We start from the raw sequence: 14,000 nt of genomic DNA, 5'->3' as shown, positions 1-14,000 counted from the left end.
GATCAAATACACTCCTTTTCACTACTAGAAAATCACTGAAAAAAAGTGAGAGGGGAAGTGAGGGAAAATGCCTCTAAAGCGGGGTAATGCCTGGTTGTCACCAGAACTAATGTCTTCACTGGAAGATATCCCCATCATTCCTGTTTTGGGGACAATCCAAAATTTGGGATTATCCTTTACTTTCACTTTCTTCGATCACGGTAAATATTATAGGTGCACCGACTGGAAATGTTGGTGCTAAAACCAAAACCGAAAAGGCAAGACAGTTTTTAAAAATATATATATTTTTATATACAATTGTTTATATTAAACTTTTTAATATCATCAATTTAAATGAATAATAATTTTTTTATTGTCGGCCATTATTTGCACCTTTACCGCAAGAAAAATGTATCCCTTCAAATTCTATGTATGTCTTCACACTGGTGAACTGGCGCTTCCATTGTGGTGTTAAAAATCCAGCTTGCTGCATTTTTGGTCAGTTAAAAAAAAAAAAAAAAAACGACCGCCCCGTTGAAACGCATTAAAAACGCAGCAAGAATGCTTCAGTACCGCACCCGTATTACGTTTTTGAGTCACATGTCCTATAAAAAAAAAACCAGACCATTCGCACAGGAAATTTTTTGTAAAATCGCAGCAAAATCACGTGCGTTTTCGGCACCCTTTTCGCTTATCGGCAAAATGCTAACAGGCTTTTCGGCCGCTGAAATTTCAGCGCATCTCTAGTAAACATGGCAAATAGAGAGGATGAATCTCCCTAAGGGAGGCACACAGTATTAAAACCTGACAGGTGTTCTAAACCACCTCCACTCTATCTTAAAAAAAAAAAAAAAGTTTTGCCTAAAGCCTCGTACACACGCAACGATTATCGGTCGACTTTTGTCCAGTGTTGTTGTGTTGGTTGAAATGTGCTCTAGACTGCACAAGAATTTTCTCGGCCAACAACAACCCACTTCAGAAGTGATGTCATGTGCTGGTTTACATTCCGTGTGTTTTTTCTTCTCCGGGCATGCCCAGTCTTGCTCATCAGATTTTTGTCTGCCGAAATCTGTACTGACTGATGGAAAATCGGCCGTTCTGTTGACGGCCAACAAAAATTTTATAGCATGCACACCAGATTTTGTTAGGCCGAAAAGTCGCAGTCGGTTGTCAGAAGCATCATACTAACAAGCCGACAATCGGCCGATCGGACGTTGGCCGAAAATTCACGGCCAACAATCGTTGCGTGTGTACGAGGCTTTAGAGCTCACAAGTTACTCACCATTTTTTTTTTTTTTTTTATCCTGGTTAGAGGGCACTATGATGGCTACTTCAAATTTAGGCCACCTGCACATGGGCAGAAAAACCCCTGCTTTTAGAAGCATTTATTTTGGTATGCCTCTGAGTGCTGCTCCATTTTAGCCAACGTATCTATGGACATTGTAGCACTTACATTCATAAAAAATGTATTTAGAGAGGAGTGTACGGACATAATCTATGCACATGTATGTATATAGTCATCCTGGTGGCTTGTATAAATAAATATTCTAGCCATCAGAAAGAGTGTACATGCATATGCTTTCTAAAGGACATATGCATGCAATTATGCACCAAAACAAACATTGTTTTTTTTTTTAAAATGGAACCTTACCCATATCAACTTGATAAAAAATAATGGGGTCAAATCACTAAAGGTTAGTGCATGCGATGTGGAGGTCACATGACTAGTTTTTTTTTTTCAAATATCACATGAGATAATAAAAGAGGTAATTCATCAAAGTAAAATATCAAATGTGAGCACATAAAAAAAAAAAAAAAAAAAAAAAGATGAATCATTAAAGTGGTTGTAAAGTCAGAAGGTTTATCTTAATGCATTCTATGCATTAAGATAAAAAGCCTTCTGTGTGCAGCAGCCCCCCCTCATACTTACCTAAGCCCCCTCTCTATCCAGTGATGCACGCAAATGCCTCAGCCCTCAGGGGCTCTCTCTCTCCCGATTGGCTACCACTGCTGTCAATCAAACTCAGCCAATCAGGAAAGAGAGGGGTCAGGGCACAACGGCAGCTCCGTGTCTGAATGGATGAAATGCTGTTTACTGCGGGGGCACTCAAAAGGAGGGAGGGGCCAGGAGCTCCAGCCAGGAACCCCAGAAGAGGAGGATCCGGGCTGCTCTGTGCAAAACCACTACACAGGGCAGGCAAGTATGACATGTTTGTTATTTTGATTAAAAAAAGACTTTACAATAACTTTAAAGTCAATTCACTAAAAAACAAAACCATTCGTATTTATGACCTGGTGTTTGTTGGCGGTATTTTAGAAATGTACAAAGTAACAATGAAGGGAACTGGCCAGGAAGTGAAAAATATACAATGTCTCAGTGCGAAAATGTTCTGCCCTGAGCTCAGGGATGAAATTAAAGTGTTTGTTACCCTAAAAAAATATATACATTTGATCTGGTTCCTTTAAAGCATGTTATACAGCACTGTGCTTGTGCTGTGTAATTTGGCCCCCTGTAATACCTGGCTGATCCTGCCTGGCTATACCCTCCCCTCTGTAAACTAACCACGGTATATCATGGCTGCTGAACCCTGACACCGTGGTCAGTTTCCGTGCCTCCGTCAGCCGCAGCCTTGCTTTTTGTCTCCTCTCCCCCCCCCCTTCCTGCCTGTCAGCTCCCCGATCCTCCCCTCCTGCTATATTTATAAAAATATGCTGTAGAATACCTTATTTACGAGCGCAGCTCAGCACTCACGGTCTTATCCTCTTCTAATCCCGGCTGAGGTCAGGGGGGGGGGGGGGGGATACCCAGCACCTCCTCCTGCCGCTATCAAATCAGGAGAGGAGACCAGTGGGCAGTCACGTAAGCACCGAGCGGCGCTCATAAATAAGGTATTATACAGCAAATTTTTATAAATGACATCCACTGGGGAGCCTAATGTTATCTAATAGAGGGAACTATGAAAAAAAAAAAGTGGCTTAACAACCACATTAACCAGTTTTACTGCTACAGAGCGGCCGATGTGCGCAGGATCAAGAATATATACGTGATCATGCACTTCTGGGTAGGGGGCGCAAATGCTTGCCACTGGCGGCTCACTCCTGCTGCGATTATGCTCATATAGTCCGCCAGCCCCTGCTGAACATCCTGCAGAGAGGCAGAACAGCAGTCTATGTAAACTAGGCGGATTAATGTTCTGTCAGTAGGGAAGGCATGGATCCTGTGTGTCTGCAAAGCAGGGACAAGGATCTTTGTCTTCTCCAAGTAAAAGCACCTCCCACACTGTAATAAAACACAAGCTAGGCACATAGTTAACCCTTTGATCAGTCAGTGTCATTAGTACAGTAACAGTGCATATTTTTAGCACTGATCACTGAATTAGTGTCACTGGTTCCCAAAAAGTGTCAAGTGCCGGTTAGTGTCCAATTTTCTGCCACATTATTGCAGTCCCGCTATAAATTGCTGATTGCCGCCATTACTAGTAAAACAAATAAAAATTCCATAAATATATCCCATAGTTTGAAGATGCTATAACTTTTGTGCAAACAAATCAAATACACGCTTATTGGTATTTGTTTTTTTTTTCAAAAAATATGTAGCAGAATACACATTGGTCTAACTTTATGAAGAAATTTGATTTTTTTTAATTTGTTTTATTGGAGGTTTTATAGCAGAAAGTAAAAAATATATATATATTTTTTTTTAAATGGTTGCTATTTTCTTGTTTATAGCGCAAAAAAAAGAAAAAAAAAAAAAAAAAAACCACCCTGCAGTGGTGAGAAAACATCACCAAAAGAAAGCTCTATTTGTGGGGGGAAAAAAGGACATGCATTTTTTTTTTGGGTACAGTGCTGCATGACCGCACAATTGTCAGTTAAAGTACTGTAGAGCTGTATTGCAAAAAATGGCCTGATCCTGAAGGGGGGTAAATCTTCCGGAGGATTAAGTAGATAAATTGGAGGGAGCTGGTTTTGTGAATAAAAGCACCTTAGAATGTTTCCTAGCTTCACAATATTGCTGTGTGCCTTCTGGTGCAGTGCTAAGGCCTGTAAATACGATCAGAAAATTGTACGATAAATACCGCTTTTTAATCGATCGTACGATAATCTGATTGTTAGTACACAGCTTTCGAGAGCTGATCTTGACAATTCATGCAAACTTAACCCGATGGGACAAGCAGGAAAATATTTCTTGTTTGATACCAGATTGTACGATTTTCGTTTAATCTGCACAGTTGTTGCTCAAATATACAATACATCACTTCTGAATTTTTATTCTGTCGTACGAGAATATTCCTAACTTTAGTAACCTCTTTGTTTTTGACATAAGATTTGCATGCAAAAAAAAAACAGATGATCATTAGTCTGATAATCTCATCAAGTGTACCAGGCATTAGCCTGCATAAAAAAAATAAATAAAAAAAAAAAAAATTGTGAAAGAACGCCAAAAATAACCACAAAATGTAAGCTCTAAATATGGCAAAACAAAAATATTTAACACATTCGGGGAAAAAAAGTACATGTTTTTTATTGAACTGACTACTTTTGAGATAAATACCGTATGAGTTATTTTAACTCAAAAATGCAAGCAGTATTTATCTCTTAGTGAAATGACCCCAATGTTCTGTAGCAAGGAACATACATGCAACATTAATAATTATGCTACCAAAATGAGTGTGAGCTGTAAATTGCCTCCAGCATTGCTCCTGTTTCTTCTTGCTGGAGGCTGCCATTTTGCCGAACCCCAGATCCCCTGAACAGCAGTAAATCTTTAGGCTAACAGCAGAATGGCCTCTACAAATTTGGCACAGTGCGTAAAAATAGAGAGCACCTGAGCATGTGCAGAGCAGGGAGGGACAATGTATTATTGGATTTAAAAACAGTAAAGACATTTATTTTTAATGTTTTACATAGTTGCAAAAGGGGCCAGTCTGAAGTGAATCTAGCAGGACTTAGTCCCGGTTCACACTTATGCGATGCGGGAACGCTGCGAATATGCAGCGTGTTCCCGCATCGCATCCGCACCCCTGGCAGTTCACACTGCCATATGCGATACGCTGGGGGTGTCAATTTAAAGTTAACGACACCCCCAGATCAGTTCACATATCGCAGTGCGATCTGAAAGTTCGCACAGAATCGGATCGCACTAGTGTGAACCACTATGCGATCCAATTCTGCTGCGGACCAAAAAAAAGGGTCATGTGTGAGTTCACTGCGATTGTGGTGCGAATTCAGCCATACAAACTGTATGGCTGAATTCGCACCGCACAGAGATCGCATGTAATTTTAGGAGCAGTGCGCTCTGAATTACATGCGATCTCTGTGATCGCAGAAATGTGAACCGGCACTTTTTCAACATGGACTATTTCTAATCCTTATGGTGCTAGCATTAGTAAAAAGATCGGAAAGTATATCATATTTACTTGTTTTACACTTTTTCTTTTGCATTTCTTCAATTACTTCCTGGTTTCCAGGCCTCGGCAAATGATGTCATACATTCCAGAAGGCTTGAGAAGGGGAGGGAGAGTTCTCAGCTCAACCAATGCCTAAGATGGATTCCAGGAAGTAAATGATACATGAATCATCTGCCCTTACTCAAGATGGCCACAGCCAGAAATGCCAGGGGGCCTTTTTCAAAATTATTTCTCAGAAAAAAAAAGCATGGAGGAGATTGCTTTAAATACTAAACATGAATGAAATAGCGTTTTTGGTTTGTGGTGCCCAGATGCAGTGCAGTTTCTCTTTAATATTCTGACTAAAGTTCCACTTTAAGCTGCATTTTTCTACCAACTCCTGCCAGAAAGATCCAACATAGATAGTAGAATGTTAATATTCCAAAAAAGATAGGTGCTGGACAGCACCCCCTTTTTCCTGCGCTCGGAACCTGGTCCTCAGGCTGTTACAATCCTGGAACTCGTACTGGTATTAGGCATCCATGATGGCTAGGCTTTGCTGCCCCTTACGACCAGGGTGGTCGACCAGACACTGAAAATACAAAGCAAAAAAGGGCGCACCAGCCTAGCGCATTATCCTTAGCAAGTTTATTTGGATAAAATTGTTTAAAATCAAATACTCACAAACAAACAAGAAGTTTCAGGCACATCAATTCCATACACCTGCCTCCTACCAGAGGATCAACGTCTTTACTGGAAGCAGAGGGCTGACGCGTTTCGAGGCTGTGCCTCTTCCTCAGAGCCTGGAGGCCATGGTCAAGTCCATAGTTTAAATATAGTATGTAGGGCCAGGCCTCCATATGACCCCTGGGAGATGTGGGAGGAGATATCGCCCAAATGGGCGTGGCTACACAGCCATTTACCCAAAAGCTATTGCAAGTCACAAGTGTAGTTACATTTACATTTTAGTTGGCAAAGCCCCACGTGACCATTTGTTCCATTGGTGAGCTATCCAAAACACTGAGCTGGGAAGTGTTTTGGATAGCTCACCAATGGAACAAATGGTCACGTGGGGCTTTGCCAACTAAAATGTAAATGTAACTACACTTGTGACTTGCAATAGCTTTTGGGTAAATGGCTGTGTAGCCACGCCCATTTGGGCGATATCTCCTCCCACATCTCCCAGGGGTCATATGGAGGCCTGGCCCTACATACTATATTTAAACTATGGACTTGACCATGGCCTCCAGGCTCTGAGGAAGAGGCACAGCCTCGAAACGCGTCAGCCCTCTGCTTCCAGTAAAGACGTTGATCCTCTGGTAGGAGGCAGGTGTATGGAATTGATGTGCCTGAAACTTCTTGTTTGTTTGTGAGTATTTGATTTTAAACAATTTTATCCAAATAAACTTGCTAAGGATAATGCGCTAGGCTGGTGCGCCCTTTTTTGCTTTGTATTTTCAGTAGAATGTTAATACATGTGTACATGAAACATTAGGGCTGGTTCCCACTGGAAAGTGCGCGACTGCGTGTCATTTCAATAGGCTTCCAAAATGCACAAATATAAGTGCAGGTACTACTTTCCCAAATCAACACGCACCAAACCACATGGTACTGTGGTACCGTGGGATCTGGTGGCTGCAAAAAGGTTATGTCAATAATTAACGGCACCTGCACACGCAGCGGTGCAGGAAACAAGCACAAAACGCACCTTTCTCCCACCGCGTTCTAATGTGAACCCGCCCTTAGGCAGATTCTTACTAAAGATGGACTCAGGTGTGTTCAGGATCGTAGTCCCAACCCACATGTCCGATCCCACCAGTAAGCCGATACTGCGCACCGCTAATCACAGGCGGTGAGACATTTCTTGGTCCGCAGCTACACAGTGTGAACTGGAAAATATCAAGTTTCCTGATAGAATGTTTATTATAACATACCTGGAAGGAATCGTGGCAGAGCAGCTGCTATGGGCTACTTCTATCTACCTAGCATTGTCACACCTTCCAGGTTTCTGTGATGAGAACAAAGTGCGTAGTCAAGGGACACATTCCTGTTAAGAGTCACCAGACAGGTTACAATCTCATCATACTTTGTACTATCAAGTTTAGACTTACCAAAACTATGCGATATGAGCACCTACCTAAACAATCTGTGTCCAGACAGGCAGGCCCTGGCACTACACTGTAGGTAGTTCTAAAGGAGGCTGTACAATCAGATTGTAAAATGTGTGGTGAGCCTATGCAAATCACGAAGAATTAAGCATGAACTTTCGAATTTGGAAAATTTGTCGGAAATGCATTTGTGGCTAAACGGCCATACCAAGAAGCATCAGCATTCACAAGAGCATGGTCACATCAAGCCATTCACTTGTATGGCATGATGTACATGGCAGGGGAGGCTCCCTGGATGCATGTAGCCTCATGCGGTTTAAAAAAAAAAAAACTGCAATAATTTAATGGGGTGGAAGTATGCGGTGAGGCTTGCTGGCTAATTCAGGTTTTGTGGCTTTTCTTCCAGCTTATACTGAGCTATAATTAAAGGATAAGTTCACCATTGTAAACAAAAATAATAAAACGCTCATCTTTTGGCAAGTACAAAAAAAATTACATTTAATAAATAAATATATATATATATATATATATATATATATATATATTTTTTTTTTTTTTTTTAATTAGGAGCCTGCAGAACATTGCACCTGCAACCAGCAGGGTATGGGTGCAATCTCAGGCTCTTGCAGACCCTCAGTGTAGCTGAATGACAGGAAGTAGTGATGCACCAGAAATTATCGGGCAAAAATATTTTTTTTTTAGCATTATGCCAAAAGCAAAAAAGGTGCCAATAATGGCTGCCAAAAAAAGCTTGTTTTTTTTTTCAACAGTTTTACCATGCTTCTGGTGTGTTTTTCATAGGTCATGTGACTCAAAAAAATACATTAAAAGAACACAACACGGGTGCATTTTGATGCGTTTTTGTGCATTTCAATAGGGGGGTGCCAATAATGGCTGCCAAAAAAAGCCTGTTTTTTTTTTCCCCCCACAGTTTTACCATGCTTCTGGTGTGTTTTTCAAAGGTCATGTGACTCAAAAAATACATTAAAACACAACACGGGTACATTTTTGATGCGTTTTTAGTGCATTTCAATAGGGGGGGGGGGGGCGCTGACCAAATAGGCATAAAAAAAAAAAACAGCAAGCAAGATTTATAACGCAATAATGGCCGCCAATAAATTAATATTCATTTAATCCCATGATATTCATAAAAAGTCAAATACAATACATTTATAATATATATTTTTTTAAATCATTCATTTCGGTTTCGGCCGAGTGCATCCTGAATTTTCGGTTTCAGCATCGGAATTTTCATTTCAGTGCACCTCTAACAGAAAGCATCAATGATCTATCTAGAGTGCTCATCAGTGCCCTGGTAGTTCATTGAGAACTGTAAGCTGCAATGGATAAAGGTACTTGTAGCTCCCCCCCATTCACAGAACTCTGTGAATGAATGATGTGGCCAAATGGGGAAGGGGGGGGGGGGGATAGGGTGCTGGACAGTAACATGTTACACCCTGGGTATGGGTGCAATAGATTAGGAAAGATGATCTTATCCTTTATAGTGTTTGTTACCCCAATATTTCATAATCCTTATATGTGCCTGCTTTACCAGGTACTTGTATAAAAAAAGTATTCTGCTCTCTTTGTATTGCTTCCCTTTATGTGAAATCCCTGGTGTTCCTGCCAGTGCCTCTACTTTTGTAATATAAACTGACCACACTAAGCAGGAGGGCACACCATGGTCAGTTCTCTAGCTAGCTCTCCTCCAAAGATCAGGCTTGTCCTGACACGCCCCCCCCCCCAGTCTATCCCTGGGAAGCTCAATATACTGATGTTTCTTCTCCCCAAGCTCTTATGTAGCTGAGAATAGAGGGAATGTGATCACTTATAGAGAAGAGAAAAAAAAAAAAAGGTATTTATATATTTTCTTTTCTATATCTATACAAAAATGTTTGCCTTTCATTTCCATTTTAACATGAATGGGTTGTTTTATAAGGCGATCGCTTACAATCACTTTAAAGTGGAAGCAAACTTCCATTGATTGTTTGTACCTATAGGAAAGCCTATTCTAAGGCTTACCATTAGGTACTGTAAATAGCTCCTAAACGTGTTCTGTTTAGAATATATTTTTGGTATATGCAGCCGGTGACGTCATCGGCGCATGCACCCTGAAAGAATGACCATCTGTGTAATTTCTTCAGAGCCCTGTCCTGTGACACATGCGCAGAAGTGACGTCATGCAGCTCCAGCCAGTCACACAGCTGGGAGGAAGTAAGACAGGTGAAGAGGGTGACAACGAGGGCTTTGTTTGCAGGTATGTTTCACATAATGTGCTAGTATGCAATGCATACTTGCACATTATGCCTTTACTATGAAGGTCAGAAAAAAAAAAAAAAGGCAGCGTTTTACTTAAAGCTCCTTTCACACGGGCTTTCCGATCAGGTCCTGTCAGTTTTTCAGGCGGACCTGATCGGATGCTGCATGCACCCCTATGGAGCAGAGGTGTCAGCAGTAACATGTCCGCTGACACCCGCTGCTATCTGATCTGATCCTGTCCGTGAAATCCAGACAGATGGAAACCATATTTTTCATCCGTCTGAAGGATCGGATTGGATGAAAACAGACAGGCGGTCTGTTTTTATCTGATCTCCCATAGAGGAGAGCAGGGATCTGACAGGTCTGTCTCTGCACAGAGAGCGGAGACAGAGCTGTGATCCGCCTGATCAGTGAGGATTAGCGGATTGGTCCCCGCTGAGCATAATGGAGTCCGCCGGGTGGAAAGCCCGTGTGAAAAGACCCTTATGCTGAATTCACACTGCAATGGAAAACTAGCCAAGTTATTCACCTCTCCTGCAGGTCTTTGTTGTCCGCTACAGTAGGAAGCAGCGTGGTGCACGATTCAGCGCATCACACGGCCCCACTTTTTTTTGTGTGAACTTTATTTGAAGTGTACAAAATATACATTTTATTCACGGCAATATACAGCAGTGTGATACACTGCGATGCTGTGCTGTAATAAAATGCTGCATGCCTGCATTGCAGTGTGAATGGGACACATGGGACACACTTGTTCCTCGTGTGTCCCTTTGTTGCAATAAAACATATGTCACAGCACACAGTGTGAATGAGCCCTTAGTGAATGCATGCAGGATTTAGTGCTACACTGCAGATTTGCCAGCTCCATTTCATGATTCTAGGTCTATACATCAGGGAAGGAAGGTGGACAGAGGGGGTGTTAATGAGGGACAATCATTAGGTATAGGACACAACAGTCACCAGCCTCACCTGCTCTAGAGACAGCAGCAGGAAATCCCTGGAAAGCAGCTCTGGGTGCAGGAAAAGATCGCAGTCCTGCCCCATGGCCACTGATCGGCCACCAACCTGAGCCATTACCAGCACCTCCCACAATGCCCTGCGCCTCGGCCGGAAGTGACAACACCGCTTGCAGGGCCGTAGAGCGACTGTATGTTAGAAGCCCTGGTGGATTAAAAAAAGTTATTGTTTCATTGTATAGAAAAAAACAAAAGACTGTTCCATAAAACAAGTACCGGATGGATTACTCGGTGGGCTGCCTTCGTCTGTTATTCTATAGCACGCTTTACTTTGTGATACCCAAACATAACATGGCAGAAGCGGCCTCGCTGACATGTCACGTGGGGAGTGATAGAGTAAGGGCGACGCGTCATGTGTGTCCTGAACCCGCCCCTGTCGGTGGCACGTGACCGTGGCAGAGAGGAGGCCTGGGGCTGCCAGAGCATAAGCAGGTACTGACCCCTCCATCCCTTCCCCCTGGCATACCTGTGTATAGGGAAGCTCTCCCTAGCTGTGTTTGTCTTCTAGTGCTGTGTACATGGCAGCATTCATGGGAAGGGAAGTTGTATGTGTTTAGTGATTCTATAGGAAGGGGGTTTGTACACTCTGCATGTCAGAAATGTTCTTCTGTGTGTATATAGGAAATGATTCACCTCACCCAGCACAGATACTCTGCCATCATCTACTTGTCTGCTTCATTTAGGGGTGCCTCACCCACAGCTTCTGCTGGGACCCCAGACTTTACACAGTCAGGGAAGGAACAGCCATTAGCTATGCTGCAATGAGCTCAGCCTAAGTGACAACCACACTGCTGAGGATATGAATATGGATATGGGGGGGGTCATCCTTCAGGAAACTATATCCTGATTCTCCAAACATAATCCATACACTTCCACTACCTAATTGTCCTTTATTTAGTTTTTTTATATTTCTTGCTGTGCTCCTTGTAACATCCTTTGTGAGCCCTGAGACTTATCCATTTATGCCATTGCTTTTGTTAACTCCTTTTATGTACATAGTTTTTCACCTTTAGGCCCCTTTCACACATGCTGTCCGTTTTTCATCCATTCGTTGACGGATGAAAAACGGACATCAATGCATCTCTATGTAAAAACGGATAACAACTGACGAAAAACGGATGACAACTGACGTTGTGTGAAAGGGGCCTAATCCATTAAGATGAAAAACCTTTTCTGCTTCCCCTTTTTCTTACCTGAACCCGATCGTTCCAGCGACTAGCACGAGCCCAGCAGCATCCGCCGCGGTCTTGGGTCCTCATTGGATAGATTGATAGCAGCAGGAGCCATTGGCTCCTGCAGCTGTCAATCATATCCAGTGACACAGGTGTCGGGGGCAGGGCTGAGTCCTGCTGTCTGTGTCAATGGACACTGCAGCAGGACTCGAGAGCGTGCCTGCACAGGTGCCCCCATGGAAAGTGGCTCTCCGTGGTGGCACCTGATGAAAAGGAGGAGCCATGCTGGGGCACCCCAGTAAAAGGAGGATCCAGGCTGCTCTGTCCAAAAGCCTTGCACAGAGCAGGTAAGTATAACATGTTTGTTATTTAAAAAAAAAAAAGAACCTTAAAGCGGAGTTCAACCCTGGAAAAGCTTTTTTTAATAAAAATACCCCTGGGACAGTCAGGGCTAGTGCATTCCACATTGGCTAACCTCTGATCTGTCCCGGGTTGCACTTACCTTTTAGAAGAAATACTTACCTTGAAAATGTATTGTCCAGTGCTGCCATCTCAGGTGTGGGCAGCTTGAAGCCAGAGCGTCCTCTTCTGTGTCCTCTTCGGTCCCACGATGCACTGCACCGGCCCCGCCGTCACTTCCGGTGCCGCAGCATCCTCCCTGCACAGCTTCTGGGCATGCCCAGAAGCTGTTTAGAAGGGAATGACGCGCCTGCACCGGAACTGACGTCGGGGCCGGTGCAGGCGCATTGATTCCTGGGAGCGATGACGTTCAGCTACCAGGAATCATTGCAAAGCCAGGAAGTGACGACAGGTCGTGGCTGCCGAGGGGAGGAAGAGGAAGTAAGGTAAGTATATTTTCTTCTAAACCAGGTAAGTAAAAAAAAAAAAAAAATTTGCTATTATCCATTTGTTTTTCAGGTGACCCCAGGCATGAAGATGGAGGTAAGTTTAATTTTAGGGTGGAACTCCGCTTTAAGTCCCGGTTCACATATATGCCATGCGGGAACCCTGCAAATCCACTGCGGGCTCCCGCATCACATTCAACTCGCAGGCAGTTCACACTGCCATATACGAATCGCTGGGAGTGTCAATACAAAGTTAATAACACCCCCAGATCAGTTTGCATATCGCAGTGCAAACTGTCATTTCGGAAATTAATCGGATCGTATAGGTGTGAACACCCATGCGATCCAATTCTGATGTGGACCCAAAAAAGGTGTCCTGTGCGAGTTATGTCCGAATCCGATACAAATGCAGCCATACAATCTGTATGGTTGAATTTGCATTGCACAGACATTATAAATAAAATTCAAAAAAATTTCCGCGCTAGTGTGATAAGTGAGATAATGATAAATGTCAGCAGCCAACACAAAATCAACCAACAATGACTCAAATTAATAATAAAACGTAAAAGTGTAGCGCTAAAGGTAAAAAATGATAAATAGTGTCCAAATGAATAAACAGCTGATAATCACAATACTGTGTATATGAGAAAAAAGGAAAAAATTAGTGTCCAAATGAATGAGTCCCATAGAAAACTGGTGTGAAGTCAAATCAATCCGCATGCACAATAATCCAAGGGGGGATCTTCCCGTGACACCAAGGGTATGTGGAAGAAAGGAACACCTCTGTGATGGGATAATAAAAGCAGCTTACCAAATTTCCATGGCTGCTCAACTTAATGAGTCAGCCTCTCCCAGCTCTTAATCAAGACCACTGAAGATCTGATATTACATGGATGCTTATTCAGTACAGATGGACCACCTCTCAAGATGTGTAAAGGGATCAATACAGGATAAAGTTTCCTCCTCTGTTGCCACTTCAAGCAACGTCTTCTCTCTACTTCCTCCGAAGTAGAGAGAAGACGTTGCTTGAAGTGGCAACAGAGGAGGAAACTTTATCCTGTATTGATCCCTTTACACATCTTGAGAGGTGGTCCATCTGTACTGAATAAGCATCCATGTAATATCAGATCTTCAGTGGTCTTGATTAAGAGCTGGGAGAGGCTGACTCATTAAGTTGAGCAGCCATGGAAATTTGGTAAGCTGCTTTTATTATCCCATCACAGAGGTGTTC

At 42.7% G+C, this 14,000-nt stretch overlaps 2 protein-coding genes across 3 annotated transcripts in view; one reads left to right on the top strand and one right to left on the bottom strand.

The window, feature by feature from the left end:
* LOC309547464 (ashwin) overlaps positions 1–10,832 on the bottom strand; it is a 36,147-nt gene extending 25,315 nt beyond the window's left edge. For both annotated transcript variants that reach the window (XM_082247324.1, XM_082247325.1), the window contains exon 1: positions 10,706–10,832. In XM_082247324.1, the coding sequence (XP_082103450.1) occupies positions 10,706–10,810 (105 nt within the window). In that variant the 5' untranslated portion in view covers positions 10,811–10,832. The remainder of the gene's footprint in view (positions 1–10,705) is intronic.
* A 283-nt stretch (positions 10,833–11,115) lies between these two features.
* TGFBRAP1 (transforming growth factor beta receptor associated protein 1) overlaps positions 11,116–14,000 on the top strand; it is an 86,157-nt gene continuing 83,272 nt past the window's right edge. The window contains exon 1 of the mRNA XM_082247370.1: positions 11,116–11,184. The gene's annotated coding sequence lies outside the window, so the exon portion shown is untranslated. The remainder of the gene's footprint in view (positions 11,185–14,000) is intronic.

This window comes from Pelophylax lessonae, assembly GCF_965119305.1.
Source record: "Pelophylax lessonae genome assembly, chromosome: 2".
Classification (NCBI taxonomy): domain Eukaryota; kingdom Metazoa; phylum Chordata; class Amphibia; order Anura; family Ranidae; genus Pelophylax; species Pelophylax lessonae.
The sequence above is the reverse complement of the archived record's forward strand: the minus strand, read 5'-3'. Positions and strand labels throughout refer to the sequence as shown.